Source organism: Stigmatopora nigra, chromosome 5, assembly GCF_051989575.1.
Source record: "Stigmatopora nigra isolate UIUO_SnigA chromosome 5, RoL_Snig_1.1, whole genome shotgun sequence".
Classification (NCBI taxonomy): Eukaryota; Metazoa; Chordata; class Actinopteri; order Syngnathiformes; family Syngnathidae; genus Stigmatopora; species Stigmatopora nigra.
Window position 1 is genome coordinate 10,900,738 of NC_135512.1, and position 24,637 is coordinate 10,925,374.

Below are 24,637 nucleotides of genomic sequence, written 5' to 3' on the forward strand. Positions count from 1 at the left end.
ACTATTAACTAGTTTAGGCCTTTATTTCTGACAAATTGCAACACCGATAGTTTGTGTTCAATTTGGTAAAAGGCGATGCAGTTCTACAGATTGTATACAGTGATTACCATGGGGGAACAACGCTTTTGTTATTTTAGGTGTCACAGTTGTGCATAATTTGTTTTTTGGGGGGGGGGGCAGAGACAGAAACAGAGTATTTCAAATCATGGGTTCTTGTTTTTCTTTGTAAAAACACTGCATTTAGCATACAAGTTTGTTTTCCAAAAAGTGTGCAAAAATTCGCATATCATGAAATAGGCATGACGCCAATGTATATTTAACACAAATATGATTTAACAAAAGATATGGCTAATTTTGTGCATGTGGCAAATCCCTATTTGAAGGAACCGTGGAGAAAATGTACTGGCCGAGAAACAAAATAAAATAAAATTTTCAAAAGCTGTCAGAGTTAAAGCAAATGTTTTATGTTTATTATTATTTTGCCCTGTTGTTTCTGTCAATTGTATTTAAACACCCAGGACTCAATGATCTTTAGTATCATTTGTTAAGCTTTTTCACAACACGTCTCAGTAAGTCAAATTTTGGAGAGAAAAAAAATCATATTTTTTCTCTAGGGCTAGGATATTGCTTTCTTAAAAAAATATGCGGTATCATTCAAAATGCTAGTGCTGATACTCTTATTATTTGATAAAAATAATGGTACTTACATGAAAACTATCTCCAGATAGTACATCCAATCAAACATCTTAAGTATACGTACATCATAACTATTGTAGGATTCTTTCTGTGGGCATTTCTGACCTCTAGTGGACACAAGCAAAATTACAGTTTTGCTAAAATCCGTGCCCAATTTAAAGTTAAAATGAAGTGCATTGAAGTAATGTTTATTAAGCACCTTTTCAGACATTATTCTCATGCACAATTCAAAAAAGAAAAGAAAATTATACACATATGGCTTCAAAAGTAATAACATTTGCAATAATCCTTTGATTAAAGAGCACCATAGTAAAGACAGATAAGAACATACACACTCGCGTGTGTAAAACTGCCACACTTAAAGACCGTCATAATCTAGATTTTGGCACACAATTACTATCTACAGTACAATTGGCTACAGATGTCGAATAAAGATTTACACAAAGCGAAATGCCAACATGACATTCAAGAATGACAAAAAGTATCCAAGCCTGAGAAATTAGATTTTATACAAACTTTGGTTGTTGGCAAAGAAATGCCAACACGTTTAAAGAAGAGAATGTGGGACTATTTGTTTTCTTAAAAACAACCTGGATGTGTTACTAAATAAAGTCTAGTAAAGTACAAATGGTGATAATGAATTGCTTTCCTAAGGCAGAAGTGATGCATTTTTTTTGCCAACATAACGAAGAAAGGGCAACATTTATATTTCTAAACTACTTGATTGGACCTGATATAGTGTAAACACATTCTACTTTATTCTACAGCAAGGCGTGAAACATTTAACCAATAGCCATGCACTAAATACAGTACATTTTTAATCCTACTACTTACTAGTAAATTATTGTTGTTTTCAACACCCCCAACACCACAAACTGAATAACAATGTTACCATATCAACATTCAAAAACATATTTGAATAAATTGTAAGCATTGGTGACCGAGAATGAGAAGCTCCATTATTCAGTTTTTCAAAAGAAAGGATGGAAGTGAACACATCTTATCCAATTCATTTCTTAATCAAAATGAGTAATAATTTGATTATTAGATAAGTAAAATCATCCTTAGTTACAGATCTCGTCTTAAGTGCTTATGACGTTTTTTATAATTATAAATAAATGCACAACGTGAACATTTTACTATTAAATCATGGAAATTTGTGGTCATAGATGACCAGATTTATCCAAGTAGATATTTGGGGGATTTTATCATGCAACCCATCAGGTAAGTGGATACGTTGACAATTAGAGAGGGACTAAAAAGTTTTTTAAAAAGAGTTCTGTCAATTTAAGACACCCTCTCAACCTGGCAACTCCCACCGAAAGAAGCCAAAAAGCTATGAAAATGACAAAAGTGAACATGCTTCACATTAAACTCACTCTAATCCCACTATAATGATAAGCACACTATGATAATTCCAAATTACTTCCCTTTTAGATGTACGTTGTGCTAAAATACAGCAGGACATTGGCTGACTTTGTATGTCCAAACTGCAAAATATCGTGATGACATTCAAGTCTACTTTTCCGCTATTTGGCAACTCCTGCTTAGTATTTAAAGGCCAGGCAGGTAAAAAAGAGGACCCTTCTCAACTTCTTTGGTCCAAATAGGCTGACAACAGAAGTGCAGGAGGCAGAAAGTCCTCCTGTTTGTTCATCACTTCGGTCTGACGAGACCCTTTCAAGTTTCTACCTGAGGGATCAAAAGATGCTCTAAAAGAAGCCTTGTCGAACCTATTTTTTTAGGATTTATTGACCTTTCTCAGCTCACAAATCGCTTTTATTACTGTATTTTGCGCACTATAAAGCGCAATTTCAATGAATGCCCCATTTTAAAACTTGTTTCCTATATAAGACGCACCGGATTGTAAAACGCAGTAGTATTTGTGGTGGTAGTAGTAGTAGTAGAAAGGGGTTATGTTATACATCCACTAGATTGAGCTGTGGTAGTAGTTAGGAGTTGTGTTATACATCAACTAGATGGAGGCCAGTTTAAGTTTAATGCAATATTGATCCATATATATGGCGCATTGGATTATAAAGTGCACTAGTGGCTATTGTTAAAATTGTCTTTTAGTTGTGCCTTATAGTGCGGCAAATACGGTAAATGTTTATCTTTCATGGTGGGTTTATCAGTCACAAACTACATTGCTTATCACCAAACTTTTTGGGCCGGGGGCCATATTAACTTTAAACATTTGAGAGATGGGCCGGGTCAGTACAAGATACGTTACATATAAAAAAGTGCATCCGTTAAAAAAATACCACAAATAAAAGAGGAAAAACTTTTTTCCCTCGAGTTGTTTATATTGTAGGTCACAATGATTTGGAAATGCTGAGAAATGATTCACCCCATTTGAATTTTGAATATGTCAGAAAAAATCTGGCATTGTGTGGATGGTTTTCTATTCATTGTCAGTAGAAAAATGAAAAAGTCATACTCACTTGCAGACACGAGGTCCATGTACTGGCAGACGGCATGAAGAAGCAGCCTTTCAAAGCTGCCACAAACAAGAAAATAAATGTCACAGTGAGTCGCTTGCAGAACTTGTACACAAAAGCTAGTTAGCTACCTGCTTGAGAGAATGGCTGTGTAAACTGAATGAGGTTGAGAGAGGAAGAAGCTCAGAAGTCTTTCCTCGAGCACTTCAAGAGTTCCCTGCAAGGATCGATGTAATTTTTCTGTCTTGCTTTTATTTTTTGCATCATTTATAGCACACTCACAACAGGGATTTGTTTCCGTCTCAGAGTTGATCGCAGTCTTCGGTCAATTCTCTGGAAACATTCCTGAGCTGTAAAGGCAGGATGTACTGTGGAAAGACAAACAAGTGGCATTTAAAACACAATGAATCAACTTGTTTCTTTCAGTAGTTAAGAAAGTTAAGAACAAAAATTAAGAACATTTTCAACAGGACTAGAGAATTGAAGCATTATTTTTTTCCTGACTTCAGGTGTATTTTGGTGTACTTATCAAACATGATACTTCTATAATTGATTCATTTAAAGAATTATTGCTGTGAAAAGCATGTATGTTATCAAACAGACGTAGTCATATGAAAATACACAATGAAGCATTACAAAATAATTTAATGACTATATATATTAGTGACCTCAGCGTCCCCAATCATTTTCAGTAAACCTGGATAAATGTCGAGCAATCTCTGTAATAATTGAAAACACAATATTACTGGTGAAATATGTTCAAAAAGGCTAAAGAATCAGAGGGAACATTGAATAAAAATTACCATTCCTCTGGTCTTTAAGAAGACAATTGGCAAATTTCTTGTTGGCCACATCCTTCTCGAGCAAAGACAAAAGTCTCTCCTGCTCTTCTCCTGAACAATTCATGAAGTCATTCCATGTCTGAAAAGAAGAAAAATATCAGTCAGTTAATACATTTGATACCAAGTGAACTAATCCAACAGTAAGTAGTATTAGAAAAACAAAAAGCAAAGGCACAATTCAACAGTTAATAGACTGCCATTAAAAAAGGAAACACAGATCACAATAAACAGAGAGGAAACATGAATCTATACAATTCAAGGATGTAACGAGTGGATATCCACCTCAATGTAATTGTCATTGGTGCAGGCTTCTGTGAAAATGGACGGGATTGCTGGAGTGCTGCATACTTCCAGTTCATCTTTGAGACAGTCATCATCCTTCTCCAGAAGATTGGCAAGAAAGCGTGCTGTTTTTTTTTTTAAGGACAAAATGAAATGAAAGGAAAATAAACCCAAATATAGTTCTTAATCGATAAAACATCCCAATTTGTGCGCATCTTGTTGCTTTTTTTTTGAGAGATTGTATCTGTGTAATGTAGAATTAATGCATCCGCGACAATATTTTCAAAATAAAATAACGGATAAGAAAATGCATTTATCTTTGGAGGTATTTCATGACTTGGATCTTTTTTTGTATCTCGAGACACTCATTTGCATATAAAAAAAATTAGAGAGACCGTGCCCATGATGTCTTTAAGAGCTAGTATTTCAAAATTTGTCTCAAGATAAATATTTGCCCGAAATTTTACTCGTATGTCAAATTGCTGGTATGTCAGGGCACTCGTATGTCGGGGTACCACGGTATTGGGTATAAGGTGGGCTATACGGGTGTCATAATATTGCCTATTCAAACCCCTTCCACAAGATCGTGGTTGTGAATGTGACATGGGCTAAAGTTAATGCTGGGATTTCCTCCATTAAGAAGAAGGAAAAAGGAATGTTACGGTCATTCCTGCATTTTTTTGTGTCATGACAATAAGAAACTTACTATTCTCCTGCCTCCGTAGGCTCTTCTTGCCTTTGGCTCTCGGCGTGAGGTCAGAGTTGCGGATGGCTTGGTTGATGTAGAACTGCTTCTTTTTGTTGGGACACGCTCGCTTGGAAGGAGAGTTGGGTAGGGAGGTGCATTTACGCTCCTCGATCAGGCTGCCAAAAAAAGAAAACTCCATTTATTATATGTATATTCATAATTATATTTATATAAACATTTATTAAAACCAGATGATTAATCTCATCCTGAATTATTGTCATTTGTCTCCGTCGATATCATGCAAAATGAACATTATTATAACTGCAAATTATGTTTATCTCCTTTGCATTTTGTGCAAGTGTAGCCAATGAAATGTCTTCTCAATGTAGGTCAGTAGGTGTCGTAAGGCAGTGGCTGATGCAATGTTTATTTATTTTTTAACACTACTTAAATTAAGGGAACAAAATGTTTGTTAACATGCAAAACATACATTTAAATTAAGTACAAGATTAATGACATTTTAAGCACATTTTAATTTGGTAAGTGTCTTTGTCTCATGTTAAACTCAACGTTAATGAACCTGAAAAAGACTACCCAGCAGAGCCAGAATGGAAGTTTAATCAAATCAACGGCATTAATTCTGATGATTATATTTAGTGAAGAAAACAAACAAAATCTTAACACGGCTAATCTTCAGTATACGGGCCCGATTTTATATGTTCACTGGAAGCACTCACGACGCGTCATTCTTACTCACATATAATCCTGGTCTTCGTTTTGTTGTGTCAAAACGACCATTTTATTATGAGCGATTTAATTTGGATAGGTTTTTTGGTGAAAAGGGAGGAATTCTGCGATCAAAACAAAAGGTTAAAGGGTGGCAGGACTGACGTTAGCAGTGGCTAAAAACTGGTTTTACTGAAATAGCATTACGCCCCCTGCACAGATAAAATGACACGAAAGAGGTCTCACTCTTTCCATAATTGTAGAAAATGTTTTTTGCAAGCACGAATATCCTTTCAACTCATCCAACAAAACAAAAACAAACTAACACAAAATTACATGCGTGAGGTGGAAAAAAAACTAGTAACAAAAATAAAATAGAATAAAATCTGGTGCGACTGCCGTCTTGTGGAGAACTGGTGGAATTACATAAATAGACAAAATTGTAGCATTAAGTGTTGTATTGTGTGAATTTTGCAATGGAGAAAACAAATATATATTTATGAAAAACGCAAATTTAAAAAAAAACATTTAATAATAACTATGAATAAAATTCAATAAAATAATTTATTTGAAGACTCAATTTAAAAAAAATAATGACATCTTAAAATATAACAAATAAATTGCAAAAGGTTGAGGGAGCAAATTTAGCTATACATTTTAATTAGTGTGACCCATGTTGCTCTGGGAACTTTATATTTTATTTTTAGAAATCACTTGTGACTGCACATAGCAGTGTTTGACTGCCATCGGCAACAATAAGCATTTCATCCATGTACATCTCTAGAACATAGCTATTCAATTTCATTCTAATCCATTCATCATTAATAGTCCACTTATCGCATCGTTATTTGTATATAAAAAAAGAAAACTAAATACATATTATAGCACATATTTGTGTAATTATCATTAAAAAACGGGTATTTACAATAAAATATAGAAGTATTCTGTTAAATGGCAGTTCTCATCAAAAATTACTCACAGCAAAAAGTATCTAGTAGCTCATTTATGAATGAAAACCGGAGTGTTTTTGAGTAAAACATGAGGCCGGGTTAAGTAGCACTTATTTTCTTTCAGCCCTTTCAGATCCGGCACACAGAAGCACCATGACAAAAAAAAGAAAAATAGAAAACACAAAAGGCACAATAAGACAATCATTAATCCGAAGTATATAAATACATGAATTAAAAAACACTGTCTCAACAATCAAATTAACCGTGTTGCATATCCGAGCATTATGTGCTCCCCGGGCCTGTGTGGGGTTCCCCCGGGTACTCCGGGGTCTTCCCACATCCCCAAGACATGCATAGTAGGCTGATTGGACACTGTAAATTGCCCCTAGGTATGAGTGTGAGCGTGAATGGTTGTCTGTCTCCTTGTGCTATACGATTGGCTGGCCACCAATTCAGGGTGTCGCCCCCCCCCCCCCCCCCCCGCCCCCCTGCCTCTGGCCCAAAGTCAACTGGGATAGGCTCCAGCACCCTCCCACGACTCTAATGAGGATGAAGTGGTTCAGAAAATGTGATGAGATGAGTTCACCTCGCTCATTTTGACTTTGCTCAAAAATAATATTTAAAAATAGAAAGTATTATACTCAGATGTGTTCGAGATGGCGAGGCTGCAATTGCAACAATGCTAGTTTAGAAAATATTATTAGAGTGATTAATTCTATTAATCAAAGAAACACTGGCTGTTCTTGTCCTGTTAAGAGTCGATATGTTGAGGCAGGCATGGTCTTCAAATGAATCTGGAAGGGAAATAATTATATATATATATATATTTTTTTTTTAAGTACAAACCTTCCAAACTTAATTGACTTACTTCGCCGAGCGCATCAGTGAGGATTTGAATGATTTTGTCATGCGGTGTGGCGACAACACTTTGTCCGTTAATTTCAATAATGCGGTGTCCAACTCGGATGCCTCCTCTTTCTGCAATCCCACCTCGCATCAGACTACAAATCTGAGGGCAAAAAAATATTTTGGTTATATTTCAAAAAAAGGACTAAATAAAAATAGAAAAAGTTCAACTTGTGGCCAAGCAGACAGAATACAAGAAAACATGAACATGACTTACGATACCATCTTCCACACTGAATCCTAACTGAAACTTGGGTTCTGGTCTCCGGATAATCGCCATGGTGACAGGAGGACAGTGGACAATGTTGAGTTTAACGTACTTCTGGGTTTTCAAGTCCTGAGATTTTCACATACACACAAATGGAATGAATGGCTGAATGGTCAAAGTTAATGCGCAATCACGTCATGTTCACTTATCAAATAGATTATCTTGTTGAAAATAAAATGGCCACTATCTGTACAATTAATACAAACACATTCATAAGTGGCAGTATAATATTTGTATTTTAGAAGTATGGCATTTACCTGAATGATATTTTGACAGGTGGTGATAGGCAAACCCACCAAGCTGGTGCCATTGACGGACATGATGCGATCCCCAATACTGAGTTCGCCACAGCATTCAGCAGGACCTCCGTGAAGGAGATTGGCCACCATCACTGTGGGTACAATAGAGCCCCAGCCTGATTCCACCACTGCCAACCCCAGAATTTCCCCTGGAGCCTTAGTGATCACAACCTGAGCCACAGGGGCAAAAAGTCATAATAAATATTCAAAGCACATCCAACATATTGTTTATCGATGATCATTTAGACGCCAGCCCTGCTTGTACCAACCTCTCTGATATTCTGGGAGTCAGAAAAGTGTGCCAGGTCTCCATTGTAAAGCTCCTGGCTTTCTAGGTAGTCGCTGTACTCGCCAGGCCGCAAATCACTAGCCTTGATGCCATTGGCTTGAAGGAACTGCTGGTAGGCCACAGCAAATGCTTGCCCGATAGCCTGGGCTATGACTTGAGCCTGCAAGGTGACACACAAGTTGTTCAGACTGCTCTCCTCAAGTAAAATTATTTGCCTACCGTATTTTCCGCACTCAGGCGCGACTAAAAGACTTCAATTATCTCAAAAGTGCCCCTTATAATGCAAATATTGGTTAATCATTGTATGAAATTCCCTTTAGCACAGCTTTATCTAGTTGATGTATGTAAAACCAATATTACAGCTCTATCTAATGTATTTATAACTCAAATCATACTCCTCTGCTACTAATACAGCTTGATCTAATGGATGCATAACACAATACCCTACTACTACCACCGTATTGGCCCGAATATAAGACGGTGATTTTTACATTGAAATAAAGACTAGAAAAGTGTCGGTTGTCTTAAATTCGGAGGCCCATATACCCATTCACAATGCTAGATAGCGCCAGATATCTAAAAAGCAACTGCTGAACACTGATGGTTAATGCAGTTATTGCAATTATTTTTATTTTAGTAGAGTAGATTGGTTAATTTACATTTCAAATGCCAGTAGCCATTCAGTTACAAATGGTATTGCATTTTAGGTTTCATATTTAAATGTTCAGATATTACAATGTGATAAGAGTTTTTTGTTTGAAACTTGAGTCTTGAAATAGAGGGCTCGTCTTATATTCGGGCCCATACGGAATTACTACCACTAACTACTATTACTACCACATCTCAAATGAAAGAAAAACATTTGTTTGCATGTGACGAAGCAACTCACATCTACAGAGGAGAAGACGTGGCAGATCATTAAGCACTTCTGAGGTTTGGGAGAAGCGGAAGCCGACGATGGCGGTGAGGCGCTTCCCTGCCCTTTACGCTTCCTACGTGCCATAAGGACCACAATATCACCAATATCTGCGATGTAAGAAATCATCTGCAAAGAGTGATCCATCATGGCCTCCTGGGTAGACATAGGATATCATTTAAAAAAAATATTGGATTAATATCAACAATCTAGAACATGATGGATTTTCTAAACAGTGATTGCAACCCTCATTTGATGGTTAGACGTCCAATTCGCAAAAAAAAGTTTTCCCCCTAAAAAAACATTTATGTGAGATTTTATTTTTCTGGAAATCCCACCTCTGTGTCAGCAGACAGAACTTTGATCCTCTGAGTGGAGATGAACAGATCCACTTCAGTCATGGGTTGGGTTTCCCCTTCTGGTGCCTGTAACAAATTAGCCAGAAATACATACAAGACCATATTTAGTTCTGATCAAACAGCTGATGTCACATGCTTTGGTTCACGGTTTACAGCGTGAAGGCAGAGTAGAGTTCACCTTAATACGGTCCACCGCTTCCTGAGCTTGCGCCATACGGGCTTGGGTAGATGGGTTCTTGTCAGATTTGAGCTGCGTGGAGCCCAGGTAATTGGCACCAAATATAACTCCATCTAACAGGTCTTCTGGCTCACACGGACCGGGAACTGGAAGGTAAAGCAGAAATAAAAATGTGCATCAACCCTCGATTTTCAGTATAAGTGATAAAGTAGTTCTGTATTGGTTCATGGCTGCAATTGCAGCATTATGGTAGCAACACAAATATGTTTTGTTAGTATAATAATGAATTATTCACTATCACTTACAACTATACACAGATAAATATAACTGTTAAGGTAGAAAGCTTGCTGTTATTGATTTTTCAATAATAGGAAGAATGTAGTTTTTGGTTGTATTTCTATTTCTCACAGGCTAAAGATGAAGAACAAGGTCTTGGACCCCCTTCCAAAATCACTGTGTACAGAAATTGCGTATTTTGGGGAAAAACTTTTTCCAAATGGTCACTTACTCACTCCATGATGATGCTTGAAGACTGAAGTGTCAAGAATTATCTTAATTAAAAAAAAATCCTGGATACAACATTTTAGAATGCCCAAATTTCAAGGTAATAAACAAAAATATGCATTGGCTCTTTATAATAAGAAACAAAGAAGGACTTACCATCTTTGTATGAAGGATGGTTATCGATATTCTGTAAAAGCAACAGAATCATCCTTACAATCAATACATGAGTTGATGCATGAAAAGTAAAATTACATTGTGGTCTAGTACCACACACTTATAATAATGAAATTACTTTAAGTTAAAAAATATATTACCCAGACAATAATTATCATAACTCCTTTCCCCTTATTTTTAATCATGCGATTTAAGTCCAGTTTGGCATATTTATTGATTTTACAAGTTTGTAAATTTGCTGAAAATTCCCCCAGTTTTTATGTAAAATTTGATGGGTGCATTTAACGACTGATTTTGACTTCAAAACAACAATCACCAGAATTATATTGCTTAAAACAAATGTCATACTGAAAGAAAAAAAAGATAAATTTCCATTCTATTCATACAGTTATATCCTTTGACCCACCTGTTCAGTCTCAGCAGCAGCTCCTGGCTCTTCTCCCAGTTTCACCCATATTGGATTGTGAGAGTCACTAACTGGTGAAAAGTTTTCACATTCTTCCATACATGCCCCCTGTTGACTATCCTCATAATGTTCCAAGAAACTGTGGGCATCATCTTGGTTGTATGAAACTGACACAACAGCATCCATTTCCTCTTTGAGAGGATGGAAGCAAGGGTTGGACGTGTTCCCAATTTCTACACATTGCAGCAACCCCATCACGTCTCTCTGGTGGCTTTCAGAAAACAACAATCCTGTAGTTTCACCGCTGTCATCTGGCAGGTTTGCTATTGAAGCACATAGCTCGAGATCGCCAAAATTGGACTGTTGATGCTCAGTGAAGCAAGAATCATCATTTTTATCCACTAGCTGAAGTTGGCAAAGCAATCTTTGGATACGGTTGTGGTCTTCATCAACTTGTATTTGCTGGGCTACCTCACCCTCCACTTCCGTTCCATAATCATCATATGAAGTTGTCTCTTGGTCATCTCCATCTTCTTCTAATTGCACTTGATTGGTCTTTTCTGAATCGGTTTGGTCTGGCGATGCCTCCTGTCGGTTTACATCAGAAAGCACGCTGGCATCATCTATTGGAACCTCACCGGAGTTGATCTTTTCTGCAGAGGGGAAGTTGCCATCTTCCAGTTCTTCAGTGGAACCGATTTCAGCAGAGGAGTCGGACTTCCAGTCTAAGGGAGGAGGCTCCATCATGTTGTAAGAGTCCAATTCCACTACCTGTGAATCGACCTCAATCGCATCAGGCCCTCGGTCAAGAGAAGTCAATGGAGGAGTGTCTGAAGTTGCAGGGGGTGATACAGCAGAGCACGGGTCCATTTTTTGTACCTGTTGAAAGCCCACGTGTCACTTTATTTGTAAATTCAGACAAAACCAGCATCTATTTCCATTGGAATGTAATCAAAAATATTGAAAATGATGCTAACCCATAGAGTTAGTATGGAATGCAAGTAAATTTTAATATCTACCTTAACATCTATCTGAGAAAGCTCTTAATTCACACTGAAGCTTATTGCAGATATGCCAAATTTATAAAAACCTAGCTAAGGAAATGGACAAAGTGGAGGGATCTAATCATTATTGTCTACCAATAGTTCCTTGGCGATCTGCCTGTATATCGCGATATAAGTAATAGCCACGCCTGATCTACATCTACAACACATGGCTATCAAGATAAGAAGCCCAAAGTACAGAGACAACATGTGAAAGGACAATTGCATGGTAATTTAGAGAACATGTACCAATAAAAGTCACTATTGAAACTTAACACTAAATTGGGAGCAGGCCAAACGTGTGCTTAAATGAATATAAATGACATAAATGGGTCTTGTCATACAAAATTCTGTAATTGTTTCATTTTTGCTGCTCTCAGATGTCAACGTGGAAGCGTGAAACTAAAAACAAGTTGAAATGAGCCGTGAGCTAATTGACTAGCGGCAAATGGCCCAGGACTTGCAGAGAACTTCAAAAAGTGTGGCGATATAAACTCGACAAAACTAAAATGTACATGTGGTATAGAAAAAGAGTTTTTAAAAAAATACATCAGACCTGATAGATCACGTCTCTATGGCACTTTCTTTGTGCTCCGGCGAAGCTTGACTAATATATTGACGTGTCGGGATCATATCCCAAATGTGATTATATTCACCATACTAACATGGATACCATAAAAACATAAAAGTAAAAAAACTCAACTAAAAAAAGACGCAGTTCGGGTAAAAATGTAAATTCAGCATGCAAAAAAAATGGTTTGTTATTCAGTCGCTGACGCTGCGCTGGAACTGCCTGTGGTGCGTTTATGAATTCTTGTTTTTATTAATTTTGCAAATAAGGGAAAATCTCGCAGGACAAATGACTAACTTTTGAATCATGATAGGTTTTTGTAAGTACTCGAATCTTTAATCAAAGGATTTAAAATATTTACACCACGCCATAAATTGGCATTGTGTTATATATATACAAGATGGGGTGATTGAAAGTAAAGAATACGCGATCATTTGAATGCACCATGAGCTCAATATAGTTCACGTCACCATGGTGTCGCAGTCATACTCAGTAGAAAAAGAACACATCGATTGAGAATGTCATTACTATTGTAGTTTTTAAAAAGACAATCCCAAAATAAAGCTATAATTTTATTTGTATTATTTTAATATAATAAAGTTGTACCTTCTTCTGTCCACATAAGTGAAGTAAAGAATTTGCAAATAGGTGTTCATTACAGAACACACATCTATCATTCAGCAGTTCACGTTTAATCGCCGTCTATATGGAGCTTAATCAAACCAACGAGAGAGGAGACAGTGCCCATCAGCCCTACGAGCCAAGGTGGGAATTTTCCGGCCCACAGGAAGCCAGGTGGCATCCAGTGGATAGCGTTACTGAGATCAGTCATACATCCAAAGACACACAACAGCTCCACTTGCATTTGCTTGTGGATCTGATGGCGGCTGTGCGAATTGGGAAAAAAAACATCCAAAATGTGTTAAAAAATATCTCATGTGCTGTCCTTCAAAAATATCACCAATGTATATCTACCATAAAATGAAAGGCATAAATAAAGCACCTGCTTGCATCTTTGTCACATTTCCTAAGCTTCTGCTTGAGCAGCATCAGAATTCGGACTGACCTGAAACACACACACACACATGCGTTCGTTTTATCACGATCGAATATGAAATGGGTTGAAGAGAACCAAACTCCAAAATCGGGTGTATATTTTTTTGGGATGGATGACTTTACCTGAGTATCCCCAACAGTAGTGAAGTTCCCCAAAGCACCGTGCCAAAGAGCCACCATCTTTCTGATTTGACTCGAACAAGATGAGCATCGGCGGCCCAGGCCACGTGTTCGCATGGGTAGTAGAGCTGGTCGGCCATGTTTGTCAGTACTGATATCCAGCGGACAATTCCATCTTTTTCCTTCAAAAACATACAATGAGTAAATTGTGGCATCACCTGAAAGCACCTTGACATAATCAAACCTATATAATAATCCTCGTGGTCAGTGAAATCCTTTCCTTTCCAATTGCGACTTGAACGCCCCCCTCTTCAACCCGTTTCATATTTTTATTATTGTTCATATGTGTCAATAATAGAAGAAGCAGTAACCTGTGATCCAAATCCATAGCTGTGGGAATAAGCCAACATGGATACATCATCAAACAGCCTCAGCACTGTCCTGCAGTGACTTAACTGGGCAGAAAACAGAAGCAGACTTTTCCCAAGGTTATGGGATGAAACATCTGCCTCTTCCTTACGTGAAAGAATGCCTCCAATCAACTGGGAGCCATAGCAGAAAGTCCTAATCTGCAAGCAGAAAAAACAAGAAAATGATTTTGCCATTCATACTTAACTCTCGTGTATGTGATATTGGTGTCGGAGTCTTGGATTCCGCCACAATGACATACACCCTGGAGTCAGCTGGGATAGGCTCCAGCACCCCCCGCGACCCTTGTGAGGATATGCGGTTAATAAAATGAATAACTAAATATATACATGAACCACTATCATTCACCAGATGCAATTCTAACAATACATAAACATTTTATTTTCAATATAAGAAACTATTCTTTCAGCAAAGATGCAAATAGTTAAAGAAGTGCAGGTACATCATGACTTACAATACACATTTTTTTATTTAAGATTCTTACCAAGTTGCTAATAATAAAATACTGTACATTTTTTGAATTTCTGTGAAGGTGCATGACCAAGAAAGGGACACTACTCACGACTTTATCTCTTCCCCTGTAGGACTCTAGCAGCCGAACAAGAGAGTCGACGGAGTGCTGCATGTCTTTCACTAATACATGTAGACTACCAAACACACAAAACAATGGAAAATAAACAGTTTAACTGGACGAGAATGTCATCCTTGAACGCAAAGCTCTTTACTTTACATCCTTGTTTTGCTTTTCACCAGCTGGACTTTGACCACGAACAACTCAGACTAAAAAAGTCGATCACCAAACGTTTGCATTTCTACTTTCCCCATTTGTAACTGGGCATCAGTGCCCTCTAGCGGACAAAAAGTTTACGACCATCCCTTTATATAATAAATCAAACTTAAACTCAAGAGATGCACTCCAAATAAAAAAAAACTACAGATTTAAATGAATTTAAAAAACATTTCTGAACTAAAATAATTCTGAAGTCTCTGCTGAAATGTAAAAAAAGGCAAAAACTTGAATTATTGCCATCTGTGTTGAGAACAAAAATACTAAGGAGTATAAAACTACCATCCATAAGTAATTTAGTTTTCATTGAAGTACAAGATGTAAAAATAATTTTACATCATTTCATTTCTTGGCGGTGGTGGTGGGAAATCATCACTTGATAGTTGAAAACCATCATAGAAACAATCTGTAGAGCAATGATAAATGGTGTTATTGATTCAATAGTAAAAAAAATAAACCATTTGCCTTGTTCAGGATTTACACTGTCACTTACTTGCATTGGGAATCCAACTGCAATTATAAAGAAACACACGTTACATAAATAATAGATAAAAGTTGCCGAATAATACTAGACAAAGACGCTACTATACCTGTTATTGGACTCCATGTAGAACACCTGTGGCGGCCCAGGCGGTGGAGGAGGTAATATTTTTTCCTCAGTTCTTCTGGTTAATTGTAAGAATTCCCGCTTTGCAGCCTCACAGTCAACATCCACACATGTGTTGCTGATATATCCATCTGTGGATGAAAAAGGGTTATTTTTAACAAAGGATCTTGACCCCCATGTATTTTTGCACATTCCCCATGACACTTACACTTTCCATCCATGGAACGAGCCAACCACTTGCCCTCCGGGTTATTTTTTACGCGGAGGATTTCTACACTGTTACCTTGGTAGACCCTGAGGTCATCTTCGCCTCCACCGTACCAGTCTTGGCAAACTTTGGCAGTGTAAAGAATTTCTTCCTCGGCGTGCAACTGGCGTGAAATAAAAGAGGTGAAATGACTCTTTGTTTTTACTTATTGTATGTAATATTATAACAAATGGGTTTGTCATCTATTGTCATCGAAAACAGCCAATGGATGTGAAATAAGAGGTAAAATTAGGATTAAAATATTACCTGGAATTTTCTCCTATGCTCGTAATCTCTTTTCTGTTCCTCCATCTTTTTGTCAAGATTCACCCTCACTTGATCCCTGGATTATATAATATTTTTTAATAGGTGCAAACAAAAAAACAACAACAAAAAAACAGCACATTTATTAAGTAAGCCACTTTTTTAGTCATAATGGTCAATTTTATAGATCACTAAAGAGGTCATTTTTTGGCAGTGATAGAAACATTCCACTGTAAAAGAAAAAGCTGCCAAAAATGTGCTAACTTGATATTTTAAAGTCAATGCAACAAGAAAGATAAATTGTGAAAATTTAAAATATTAAATTGTGTGATTTTAGCCCTAACTTTACTCCTAAAGCCTTGAAAGGAGTGCACTTGTTTACGTATTGCATTGCTTCTGAGTCTTTTTATAATTATTTGACATTCTGTTTACTTCCCTTAAATCCCTTTTACTTGAAATAAGTTTTGCTATTCTTGTCTCAGAATTTCAAGTTCCGCTGATAATTATTATTTACAGTGTAGGGGCCTCCAAATGAGATTTTTTTTTGGTTCATGGGCAAACAATTTTGAGGTAAACTTACTCATCAATGTGCTCATAGATGTCCCATTCACCCTGCAAGACAAATTAAAAATGAAATTAGGCCACTTCCCAACAAGATATACATACAGAAAAATGCATTATTGCATAGAATAGAATCTTTATTGTAAAATGATTAAATTATGTAAGATTTAAGGCTACCTGTCTTTATTTTATGCACAAACATACACACACACACACACACACACACACACACACCAACTATGCACACATCTATGACCTTAGTTTGTGTTGTCTTTACTTTAAAGTTTAAATTTGTTGCACTTACGCTCTCTGTCCCATGTGAACTACTGTTGTTCCTGTATTCTGACAAAACATAAATGGTAAGCGTTTGGGAGTTATGGAGTGAAAAGCATTCAAAATATATACATCTAATAGAAGACAAAAATCTAATTGTGTGATTTTTTTTGGTCATTTCACCACTTTTAAAGTACAAAAAGTCTCGTAATTCTTTTGACAACATTGTTACGCTGTTGCTAATCAATCAGTATCAATAAAATTATGTAATGAAAAACAAAATTATGATTAAAGTGATGCTAAAGGTCGCGTCAACGCCACAGTGTCGACGTGACACTCCTATTGGTGCATTTGGGACTTAATTCTCTCACCAGTAATTTTAATATTTGACCTCACAGGTTAGTGGAGAGCCATATGCACCCATAGAAAGAGCCACATATGGCTCCCGAGCCATGTGCACACATGGAAAGAGCCACATATGGCTCCCGAGCCATAGTTTCGCTACCCCTGGGCTACATTGTTGTGGATGAAGAGCGATAAGGAAATTGACTAAATTAGATCTTATTTCATATGTAATTACAAATTTAATTGTACCTGCTTCCTCCAAGTTTGCAATGTCATCATAACTGCCATTATTGACGTCCCTGTAGAAAAAGGAATGAATCTTACACAAACATGTCTCAAAATACACTGTACTCACACAGAGGTCACTTGCTTCTCTTGCCTGCTCGGGTTGAAGGTTTGTGGAAGGAGATTTGATGGACTGGTCACTCCAAGTGCAGATATTTGTCTTGGCTCGGAGCCTGAGGAATCATTTTGGGTGGTTGTGTCAATTTTGGAAAATGACCAGCACAACAACAACCCAAAAAAACTGAAAATGGAGGATTTTTCTAAAGAAAACAAAATGCCGCTTGCTGTATATGTAGTTAGGGGAAAAATATGCCTATTGAAACTAACATTAACACTTTGGAAATTTCAATAAACTTCAATAAACCCTAATGTGCGCTTTGGAAATATTGGAGCAAAGTGGACTACCTGGAAAACCGCAAAATTGCTTAATATACATTTGTCATATTCATACCTTCATATTCTGTACTGCTTATCCTCACAAGGATTGCAGGGGGTGCTGGAGCTTACCCCGGCTAACGAATGGCACAACACCCTGAATTGGTGGCTATTCGGTCACTGGTTATTTATTATATCTATTTTGCCAATTAATTTTTATATTGCGCTTTCCTTTTTTTCCTGACAACATTAATTTAGCATCACTTCACATTTTTTATGGCAATTAGTTTATAAGTGTGTTGATCCGAATACCAGGTTTTTATTTTTAAAAAAAATTAAATGTGCTGATTTGGGACAATGTGTGTTGTAGTAAATCTACATTTTTGGTGTCATAAATGCCATAAGTACAACTGATAAAAATGTGGATGACATCTGCCAATCACCTACTAAACTATTGCCATAGAAGCACCAAGCAACATTATGAATAATGCATTCACAAGCATATCATATCTTTAAAGAATATTGTAAGTATTTAGAAAAATGTGAGGGGCATACTCACTTTTGTGAGCAAGCAGTGGCCAAGCAGGCCTGCTGATGTTCTGGAATTGCTGAAGATGAATGTTGCGAGGTCGTTTAGGTTTCAAGGGAAGGGGTCCTTCTGGGGGGAGCGGCTTTCTAAGTGGAATGACATCACTTGTGCTCCTCAGTTGCAGTGGCAGAGTTGAAGTCGGCACTAGAGAGGGGGCAATTGAACCTACTAGAGCCTTCCCCAACATCATTTTTTCTAGCATCTCCCCTGTGTGTTTGACGTTATTAGAATTTGACGGGTAGGGGGTACGTTTTTTTGTATTCGGCTCGGGGGGAGTGGGGGCTGCCTTTGCTTCTCCTCTTTGGTGCTTCACCATGTATGGTTCAGGTACATGTGGGAAGTCGGGAGGGGATGCTGTAGGCAGGAAAACATCCCTCTCTGCTGTTGAGGGGATTGATCTCACCAAAGAACGCCGAGGGGATGTTGAAGGGTTGCTAATGGTGCCGCTACTGCTGCTTCTGCTGAACCTTGCCCTCAGAGCCTGGACATTAACATTGTCTTCCTGATTTTAAGGAAAAAAATGAAATTAGTTTAGTTGTGTTCATGCTCTCCATTCAATAAAAAAGACAAACCCATTTTTCTGAGTTTCTGAGTGGTAAATACCTAAACCCATAAAGTCTATAAGTGGACATTATATTTTGAGTTAGGAAGGTTACTATATTAAGATTTGGTTTACAATTGATGTCAATGATGGTGAAGTGTTGCAGGTGCTTTAATTTGTTGATGTTTTCTTTTTTTTGTTAATAAAGGACTTTTTATTAACAAATTAACTGTGCATAAAATGATAATTAAAAGAAATTTAAAACATTTATATGAATAAAAGCAAAATCAAACACTAAAGGTTATGGGTTTCCAGAACACTTTATAGTTGTGCATTTTTTAATTAGATGCTATTTAATACTGGTTATCTGAGAAAAAGTTGCAGGGCCCGCTGGAGCCTAACCCAGCTGTCGTCGGGCGAAAGGCAGACTACACCCTAGACTGGTCACCAGTCAGTCAGTCGTAGGGCACACAGAGAGACAAACAACCATCCGCACTCCCAATCATCAGGCGAGTGAACCTCTACAGCACAAGGCGGCCTAAAACCATTTACGCAATGTAATAACTTTAATAAGTGCCAACTACTACAGGAAAATAATGAAAACGTAATGTCTCATGAATGTGTTTTTGTTATGTTCTTTACCTGTGTATTCCACTTATGTATGGTATGTATAGTCTTAAAGGCTTGTTTTTTTTCCAGGAGTCACAACAGAGCCAAGAATTAAAATAAACTGAACATCAGTGGAGTAGCCTGAAGAGGGATGTATCTGCATATAAGATGACATCTGGACTACTCCTGAATGGATAAGTGAGCAAACAACTGAAATCCAAAAGACTATAAAGTCAGTCAGTGATGTGTATAAAACTACTATTGTGCCTTTTGTACCCACCCAACAAACTATTAAAAATAAAATTGTACAATTCTGCATAATAGAAAGTGTGACTGTCTTAAAGTTGTATCCTTTGGAGAGCAAAGATTATGTGAAGGAAATGTTTGCAACCACACGCTTCTTTACCTCATTCACCATTCTGCACTGGTTTCTATGGATACGCATGTACAAGTGCAATGGCAATGCTGCACTAATAAAATGCATTGAGCAAAGGAAACGGAAGCAAACTTTGCTTTCTCTCTGTATCTACTCTAAAGTTGCAAGACTTCAATTCAATTGTGCATACTCACTCAAGTTAAGTACTTCTCAGTATATGCATTTTATGGTAAAATTTAAAATTAAAATTAAAAAAAATATTGCATAAGGAGCATAACTAAAAAAAACTATTTGGGGGACAAATATTTGCATAAAAACATTAATGGATCAATAGACTGAAATAGTTCTCTTAGATTAGGATGCAAGAAGAGCAATTTGGAAGTAATCTTACCATAATTCCATGCAGTGTCTTCACAAATGTCAGATTATGTTGGTGACGGAACATTCCATCTTGTGCAGCTTTGTCGTTACGAGGTTTTGAGAATGGTGTGAGAGAGAGCACATCAGGAAGTGAAAAATGAAAAACACCTACATCGTGTCATAACAGATAGAGAGAAACATTTTCAAAAAGCAACAACAAGAAGAAGAATTTTTGCATGTGAGTCTGAGTGACTTGAATATGTGGATCTGCCAATAGAGTCTCGATTTGATATCAAATGAATGTTTTAAGGAGGAGAAAAAAATATCCAAAGATTATAAACATTAGGAAGAAACAGCAACAAATACCTTTTTTTGGAAATCACTTGTTCAGCACCAAAATGATGGTGCAAACTTTTTGTTTACACAATGTCATGATAGTGACCAGAACAGGTTTTGCCTAGAAAAGACATGGAAGTCTTTTTCAGCACCTTTAAAAAAATGACAAATGACTTGCATTAGACCAGAAATAAAACATAACCTGACACTAAATAGTTTAGAAGCATAGCGAATAAAATAGGAGCAGAACAATGATCAAAATGTATTTTTTTTAATACCATTCTTTTAAGTATGAATTGAAGTTAATAATAAAATTGATGTCAGGGTACAAAAGCATATTTTGCATTAATAACATAGTTTTAATGTCCTCCAATAGTTCCCAAAGTCATGCTCCTCTCCTTTTGGAGAGAAACAATAACTTATTAGACTACTCCTTTGAAATAAATTGTCGCTTGGAGTGCAGTTAGATTTCAAAAAATGTTCTACAATGAATTGATCTAAATTATTGCACGTATTAACATAAAATAAAATAAACTCTTCTTGAGGTGAAAGAGCTCACTGTAATTCATTGATGCATTTTTTTCTTCAATTTTAGCATGGCTAACATTCTTTAACAACAAAACCAACAAGCAACAATTTTAAACAGTGAAATAACTGTTTCCTGTGTGGCTTTTAACTGGGCCATCTTGACATAGAAGAGGCTTTTGTTATCTTCAGGCCAAAGATCCTACATCCGGCTTATTTTCTGAAAAGAAACTGATCCCCATTCATGTTGAAGAGCCTGAAATCTATATTTTTTCATTCAAATCACTCAAATATTAAACATTGCACAATTAAAAATTGCTCAGCTTTTCATTATAGTTCACTTTCTCATTAATTCAATCTTCCAACATATTTCTATACCATTGTGTTGGACAATCAATAATAACCGTTCAATAATACTTTATAATTTTCATTTTTAGGGGGTGGCAGGTTTAGTAGTAAGGTATTTTAACATAAAAAACATTCAATTGCTTAGAATAAGACTTTTCAGCCCTTTTAAAAGAAATTGTGGAAATTTCCTAACCTTTTAAGACAGAAACTGGCTTTAAGTGCAGTACTCCAATTAAGTGTACCCTGGAAAAACACAAAGTCAATAGAAATATATGTCACGTGGCTCACCCGTTTTCTCATCCACCATCTGCAAGCCTTCACATGAGACTTTCAGCCAAATGCTCTGTTTGTGCTTGTCCTTTTTCTTCAACAAACTATTTTCCCTGAAAAGCAAGTCTTACTTTCAACGTCCACATTTCTCAAATTAAAGTAAGAGAGAGTACATTTTGGCATTATTTAGATCGAATTAGAACTTGATTTCATCCCATATTTGGGAAATTTCCTTGGTTGCAAGACAGACACAGAAGACATTGTAGACCTAGGTAAAAAAAAAAAAAAAACTGGAGCCACACACATAGTCCACAAGGTGTGGACCTTCTGCAGACTGAGACTGAGATTAAAGATGCAAAATCACTCTGTCAAGCTGATCCTTTTTTTCCCCCACCATCCCAGAATGTACATTAAATATTCCTAGCTTTTAACCTCACATTTGATGTTATATTCCACGAACCCACAATAATTCTAGAAAACGACAAATCTAAATGAGCAAATCAGATGGTTTTAAGAGACTAAAATGTGATACGGTCCTATTCTCGTGCTCGGTGAGGGCCAATGAAAATAATGGCAGCATCACCTCTATCTCACCTCTCATTATCGACTTTATGCAGTTCTCCATGTTTGACTTTGCTTTGTCCTTCCTTCATTAAATGGACGCCGTGTTATATTTCGAATCTTCACAATCAAATAGATGGCTTGTTCAGGGCTAGACGAACACAAAATGTTCTTTTAAAATCGTCACTGCTCGTAACTAGAAGTGTTTAAGTTGTGTGAAAGGGACTGTTTAGCAGCATTCAACACTTACAGAAGAATAAACACAGGTTTTGTTAGATGGTGCCGGTGCTCACATGATTTACCTTCAGACAAGCAGTTCCAGCTGTCCCTTTCACAAAGCTTTCTAATTCCGGTAATGCTAACGTCAGCGACTGAACCACTGGACACCCTGAACGCAAATACTTTCGGAGATGTGACAAACATTGTCTAAGAAGTTTGATTATGTGTACAGAAAACAACCTTAAATTTAGGTCACTTGTAATGTTTTGCACCGATCCATGTGCTCACAATTTAAACTATAACTGAAGTATTAATAACAAATACCTATGGTGTATCTTTTGTGAAACCGCTTTCGGGAACCTTTTGTCTTAGTACCACTATCATGTTTATCAGCCGCTTTAACTTAAACCACTAAGCTGAGTGAGGCTAGTGGTCTTTAGACCCTAATGATAATAACAGAGGAATTGTGTAATATGTGTACAAAGAACATTTTTTGAGCAGGTACCGGCAGTCATTTAGAATTATTAGTGTTATTCTTACTGCTTTAAAACTATCAGATCAGTAAGGGAAAAACATTGATTCATTCATTTTCTGAACCGCTTCATCCTCACAGGGGTCACAGAGGAGGCTTCTGGGCCCAGCCAATCACAGGGCACGAGAAGACAGACAACCATTCATCCTCACATTCGTATCTAGGGGCAATTTAGCATGTCTAATCAGCCTACCATGCATGTTTTTGGAATGTAGGGGTGAAACCCGACTACCCAGAGAAAACCCGGGCAAGCCTGGGGAGAACATGCAAACTCCACACAAGTGACTGACCTGGATTCAACTCCAGGACCCCAGAACTGTGAGCCAGACGTGCTTACCACTGGTTTGGACGTAAAATAAATTAAAAAAATCAGCAGCGGGAAATTCCTACTCACATGCAGCGATAAACCGCATAAAAACTTAGACAACGGCACAGTGTGTGTTGATAGTTACTGTGTGACGTTATTCTCAACAACTGCAATAGTTCACCTCTTGTTTTGGATGACAGCCATGTCTGGACGTCAGTTTATTGGAACACAGGACATCCCCCAGCAGACTACCGGGTCTCCATTAGCATAAGACTTGCTGGGAATTCCTTAGTCCATAGACATTGTAGAAAAACAAAGTGGAAATCTAGGGTTAGGGGTTGAAATCTGTCCATTCGTTTTCAAGCCATACTACTTCTGAATTTGTAATTACAGATTTGTTGGTTTTACCTGAATTACGAGTGTGTGACTTGTTTCGCCTCAAAGTTGAAATGGTTCAGGGTCAAAGGCTGTCACAGTCTCATTGGTGATACAGGAATATCCGCTGGGAAGGTCACATTCGTGAGACCTCTAGAAGAGGAGTGGTAGATCATGGCCTGGTCATGAGTTTCTCTCCGGGACGGGCTTTGGCTGGGAAAACGGAAAGATTTGGAAGATTGTGTGGGGTAAGGCGAAGGCTGAGCACAGCAAAAAATTAAATGTGCATTGTTCATTATGCATTCTGATAATTGCACCATCATTTGGCCAACTCCGTGGAATAAAAGATTTGAGTTGTACCAGTAACTTTTGTGGATTTTCTGGGTTATAGCCAAGAGGTTTTCCTGCAATCCTCCCACAAAACTCAGCTAATTAATCTCAAATTCCAAGAAATGGGAAGGGTTTGGATTCCTCAAATCTTCTCTAAATGAGAAGGATTAGTTTTAATTAAAATCTCAAGTGCAGCAACATTGACAGGAAATGGCGCACACAAACAGAAAAATATGCATAAAGTTGCACCCATAATGTAAAATGGTAAGGAACAGCAAGACACATTTTTTTGCAAACATAACACAAAAAAGTATTAAAGGGACCAAAATGTGTTATTTAAGTAGTAGATAAAAACAAATATATATTTTCCTCATAACAACTGGAATGAAGTTTTGTGATGGGCTTGTTGAATTATCCACAACATAGATGTCAAACCATATCTACAAAGTCATCAACCTCTGTCTATGTATTT

The 24,637-nt window shown here is 37.1% G+C and overlaps 4 protein-coding genes across 6 annotated transcripts; all 4 read right to left on the reverse strand.

Moving 5' to 3' along the window:
- Positions 1 to 221: 221 nt before the first annotated feature.
- On the reverse strand, positions 222 to 5,971 carry r3hdm4 (R3H domain containing 4). Its single transcript, XM_077717778.1, has 8 exons — positions 5,707 to 5,971; positions 4,968 to 5,125; positions 4,262 to 4,386; positions 3,941 to 4,058; positions 3,420 to 3,505; positions 3,269 to 3,354; positions 3,141 to 3,196; positions 222 to 2,388 (listed from the first exon to the last, which is right to left on the reverse strand). The coding sequence occupies exons 1-8, from the start codon at positions 5,745 to 5,747 to the stop codon at positions 2,285 to 2,287; spliced, it is 774 nt and encodes a 257-aa protein (XP_077573904.1). The 5' UTR covers positions 5,748 to 5,971; the 3' UTR covers positions 222 to 2,284.
- Positions 5,972 to 7,114: 1,143 nt separating this feature from the next.
- On the reverse strand, positions 7,115 to 12,755 carry LOC144197072 (amyloid-beta A4 precursor protein-binding family A member 3). Its single transcript, XM_077717632.1, has 11 exons — positions 12,524 to 12,755; positions 10,925 to 11,803; positions 10,501 to 10,531; positions 9,841 to 9,986; positions 9,642 to 9,728; positions 9,277 to 9,459; positions 8,368 to 8,547; positions 8,057 to 8,269; positions 7,749 to 7,868; positions 7,494 to 7,634; positions 7,115 to 7,419 (listed from the first exon to the last, which is right to left on the reverse strand). The coding sequence occupies exons 2-11, from the start codon at positions 11,792 to 11,794 to the stop codon at positions 7,348 to 7,350; spliced, it is 2,043 nt and encodes a 680-aa protein (XP_077573758.1). The 5' UTR covers positions 11,795 to 11,803; positions 12,524 to 12,755; the 3' UTR covers positions 7,115 to 7,347.
- Positions 12,756 to 13,097: 342 nt separating this feature from the next.
- On the reverse strand, positions 13,098 to 14,933 carry pex11g (peroxisomal biogenesis factor 11 gamma). The gene is made up of 5 exons (XM_077717636.1): positions 14,706 to 14,933; positions 14,086 to 14,283; positions 13,718 to 13,896; positions 13,542 to 13,604; positions 13,098 to 13,425 (listed from the first exon to the last, which is right to left on the reverse strand). Exons 1-5 carry the CDS (start codon positions 14,766 to 14,768, stop codon positions 13,230 to 13,232), a joined length of 699 nt encoding a protein of 232 aa, XP_077573762.1. The 5' UTR covers positions 14,769 to 14,933; the 3' UTR covers positions 13,098 to 13,229.
- Positions 14,934 to 15,145: 212 nt separating this feature from the next.
- LOC144197073 (uncharacterized) lies at positions 15,146 to 24,044 on the reverse strand. 3 transcript variants are annotated; one of them, XM_077717634.1, is made up of 15 exons: positions 23,869 to 24,044; positions 23,642 to 23,747; positions 21,860 to 21,954; positions 20,729 to 20,850; positions 20,394 to 20,461; positions 18,447 to 18,978; positions 17,583 to 17,685; positions 17,477 to 17,526; positions 16,914 to 16,951; positions 16,629 to 16,660; positions 16,052 to 16,127; positions 15,746 to 15,908; positions 15,521 to 15,668; positions 15,424 to 15,440; positions 15,146 to 15,336 (listed from the first exon to the last, which is right to left on the reverse strand). In XM_077717634.1, exons 5-15 carry the CDS (start codon positions 20,445 to 20,447, stop codon positions 15,263 to 15,265), a joined length of 1,287 nt encoding a protein of 428 aa, XP_077573760.1. In that variant the 5' UTR covers positions 20,448 to 20,461; positions 20,729 to 20,850; positions 21,860 to 21,954; positions 23,642 to 23,747; positions 23,869 to 24,044; the 3' UTR covers positions 15,146 to 15,262. The 3 variants fall into 3 exon arrangements, with proteins under 3 accessions (XP_077573760.1, XP_077573761.1, XP_077573759.1); XM_077717635.1 differs by having other exon boundaries at positions 15,821 to 15,908; positions 20,394 to 20,530; XM_077717633.1 differs by having other exon boundaries at positions 20,394 to 20,530.
- Between the last annotated feature and the right edge of the window lie 593 nt (positions 24,045 to 24,637).

What these genes read in the sequence shown, in the direction of transcription:
- r3hdm4 (XM_077717778.1), bottom strand. Translation starts at nt 5,747, where the DNA reads ATGGTCGTTTTGACACAACAAAACGAAGACCAGGATTATAT. An exon ending in CCTACGGAGGCAGGAGAATA is followed by an intron (nt 4,387 to 4,967) that starts GTAAGTTTCTTA and finishes AAAAAAAAACAG; the next exon opens with CACGCTTTCTTGCCAATCTT. An exon ending in TCTTAAAGACCAGAGGAATG is followed by an intron (nt 3,506 to 3,940) that starts GTAATTTTTATT and finishes GTCTTTCCACAG; the next exon opens with TACATCCTGCCTTTACAGCT.
- LOC144197072 (XM_077717632.1), bottom strand. Translation starts at nt 11,794, where the DNA reads ATGGACCCGTGCTCTGCTGTATCACCCCCTGCAACTTCAGACACTCCT. An exon ending in CTGCTGCTGAGACTGAACAG is followed by an intron (nt 10,532 to 10,924) that starts GTGGGTCAAAGG and finishes TTGCTTTTACAG; the next exon opens with AATATCGATAACCATCCTTC. An exon ending in AAGCGGTGGACCGTATTAAG is followed by an intron (nt 9,729 to 9,840) that starts GTGAACTCTACT and finishes AATTTGTTACAG; the next exon opens with GCACCAGAAGGGGAAACCCA.
- LOC144197073 (XM_077717634.1), bottom strand. Translation starts at nt 20,447, where the DNA reads ATGTTCCGTCACCAACATAATCTGACATTTGTGAAGACACTGCATGGA. An exon ending in AGACACTGCATGGAATTATG is followed by an intron (nt 18,979 to 20,393) that starts GTAAGATTACTT and finishes CCTTAAAATCAG; the next exon opens with GAAGACAATGTTAATGTCCA. An exon ending in GCCACTGCTTGCTCACAAAA is followed by an intron (nt 17,686 to 18,446) that starts GTGAGTATGCCC and finishes ATGATTCCTCAG; the next exon opens with GCTCCGAGCCAAGACAAATA.
- pex11g (XM_077717636.1), bottom strand. Translation starts at nt 14,768, where the DNA reads ATGCAGCACTCCGTCGACTCTCTTGTTCGGCTGCTAGAGTCCTACAGG. An exon ending in ACAGGGGAAGAGATAAAGTC is followed by an intron (nt 14,284 to 14,705) that starts GTGAGTAGTGTC and finishes TTCTGCTTGCAG; the next exon opens with ATTAGGACTTTCTGCTATGG. An exon ending in CTACTGTTGGGGATACTCAG is followed by an intron (nt 13,605 to 13,717) that starts GTAAAGTCATCC and finishes TGTGTGTTTCAG; the next exon opens with GTCAGTCCGAATTCTGATGC.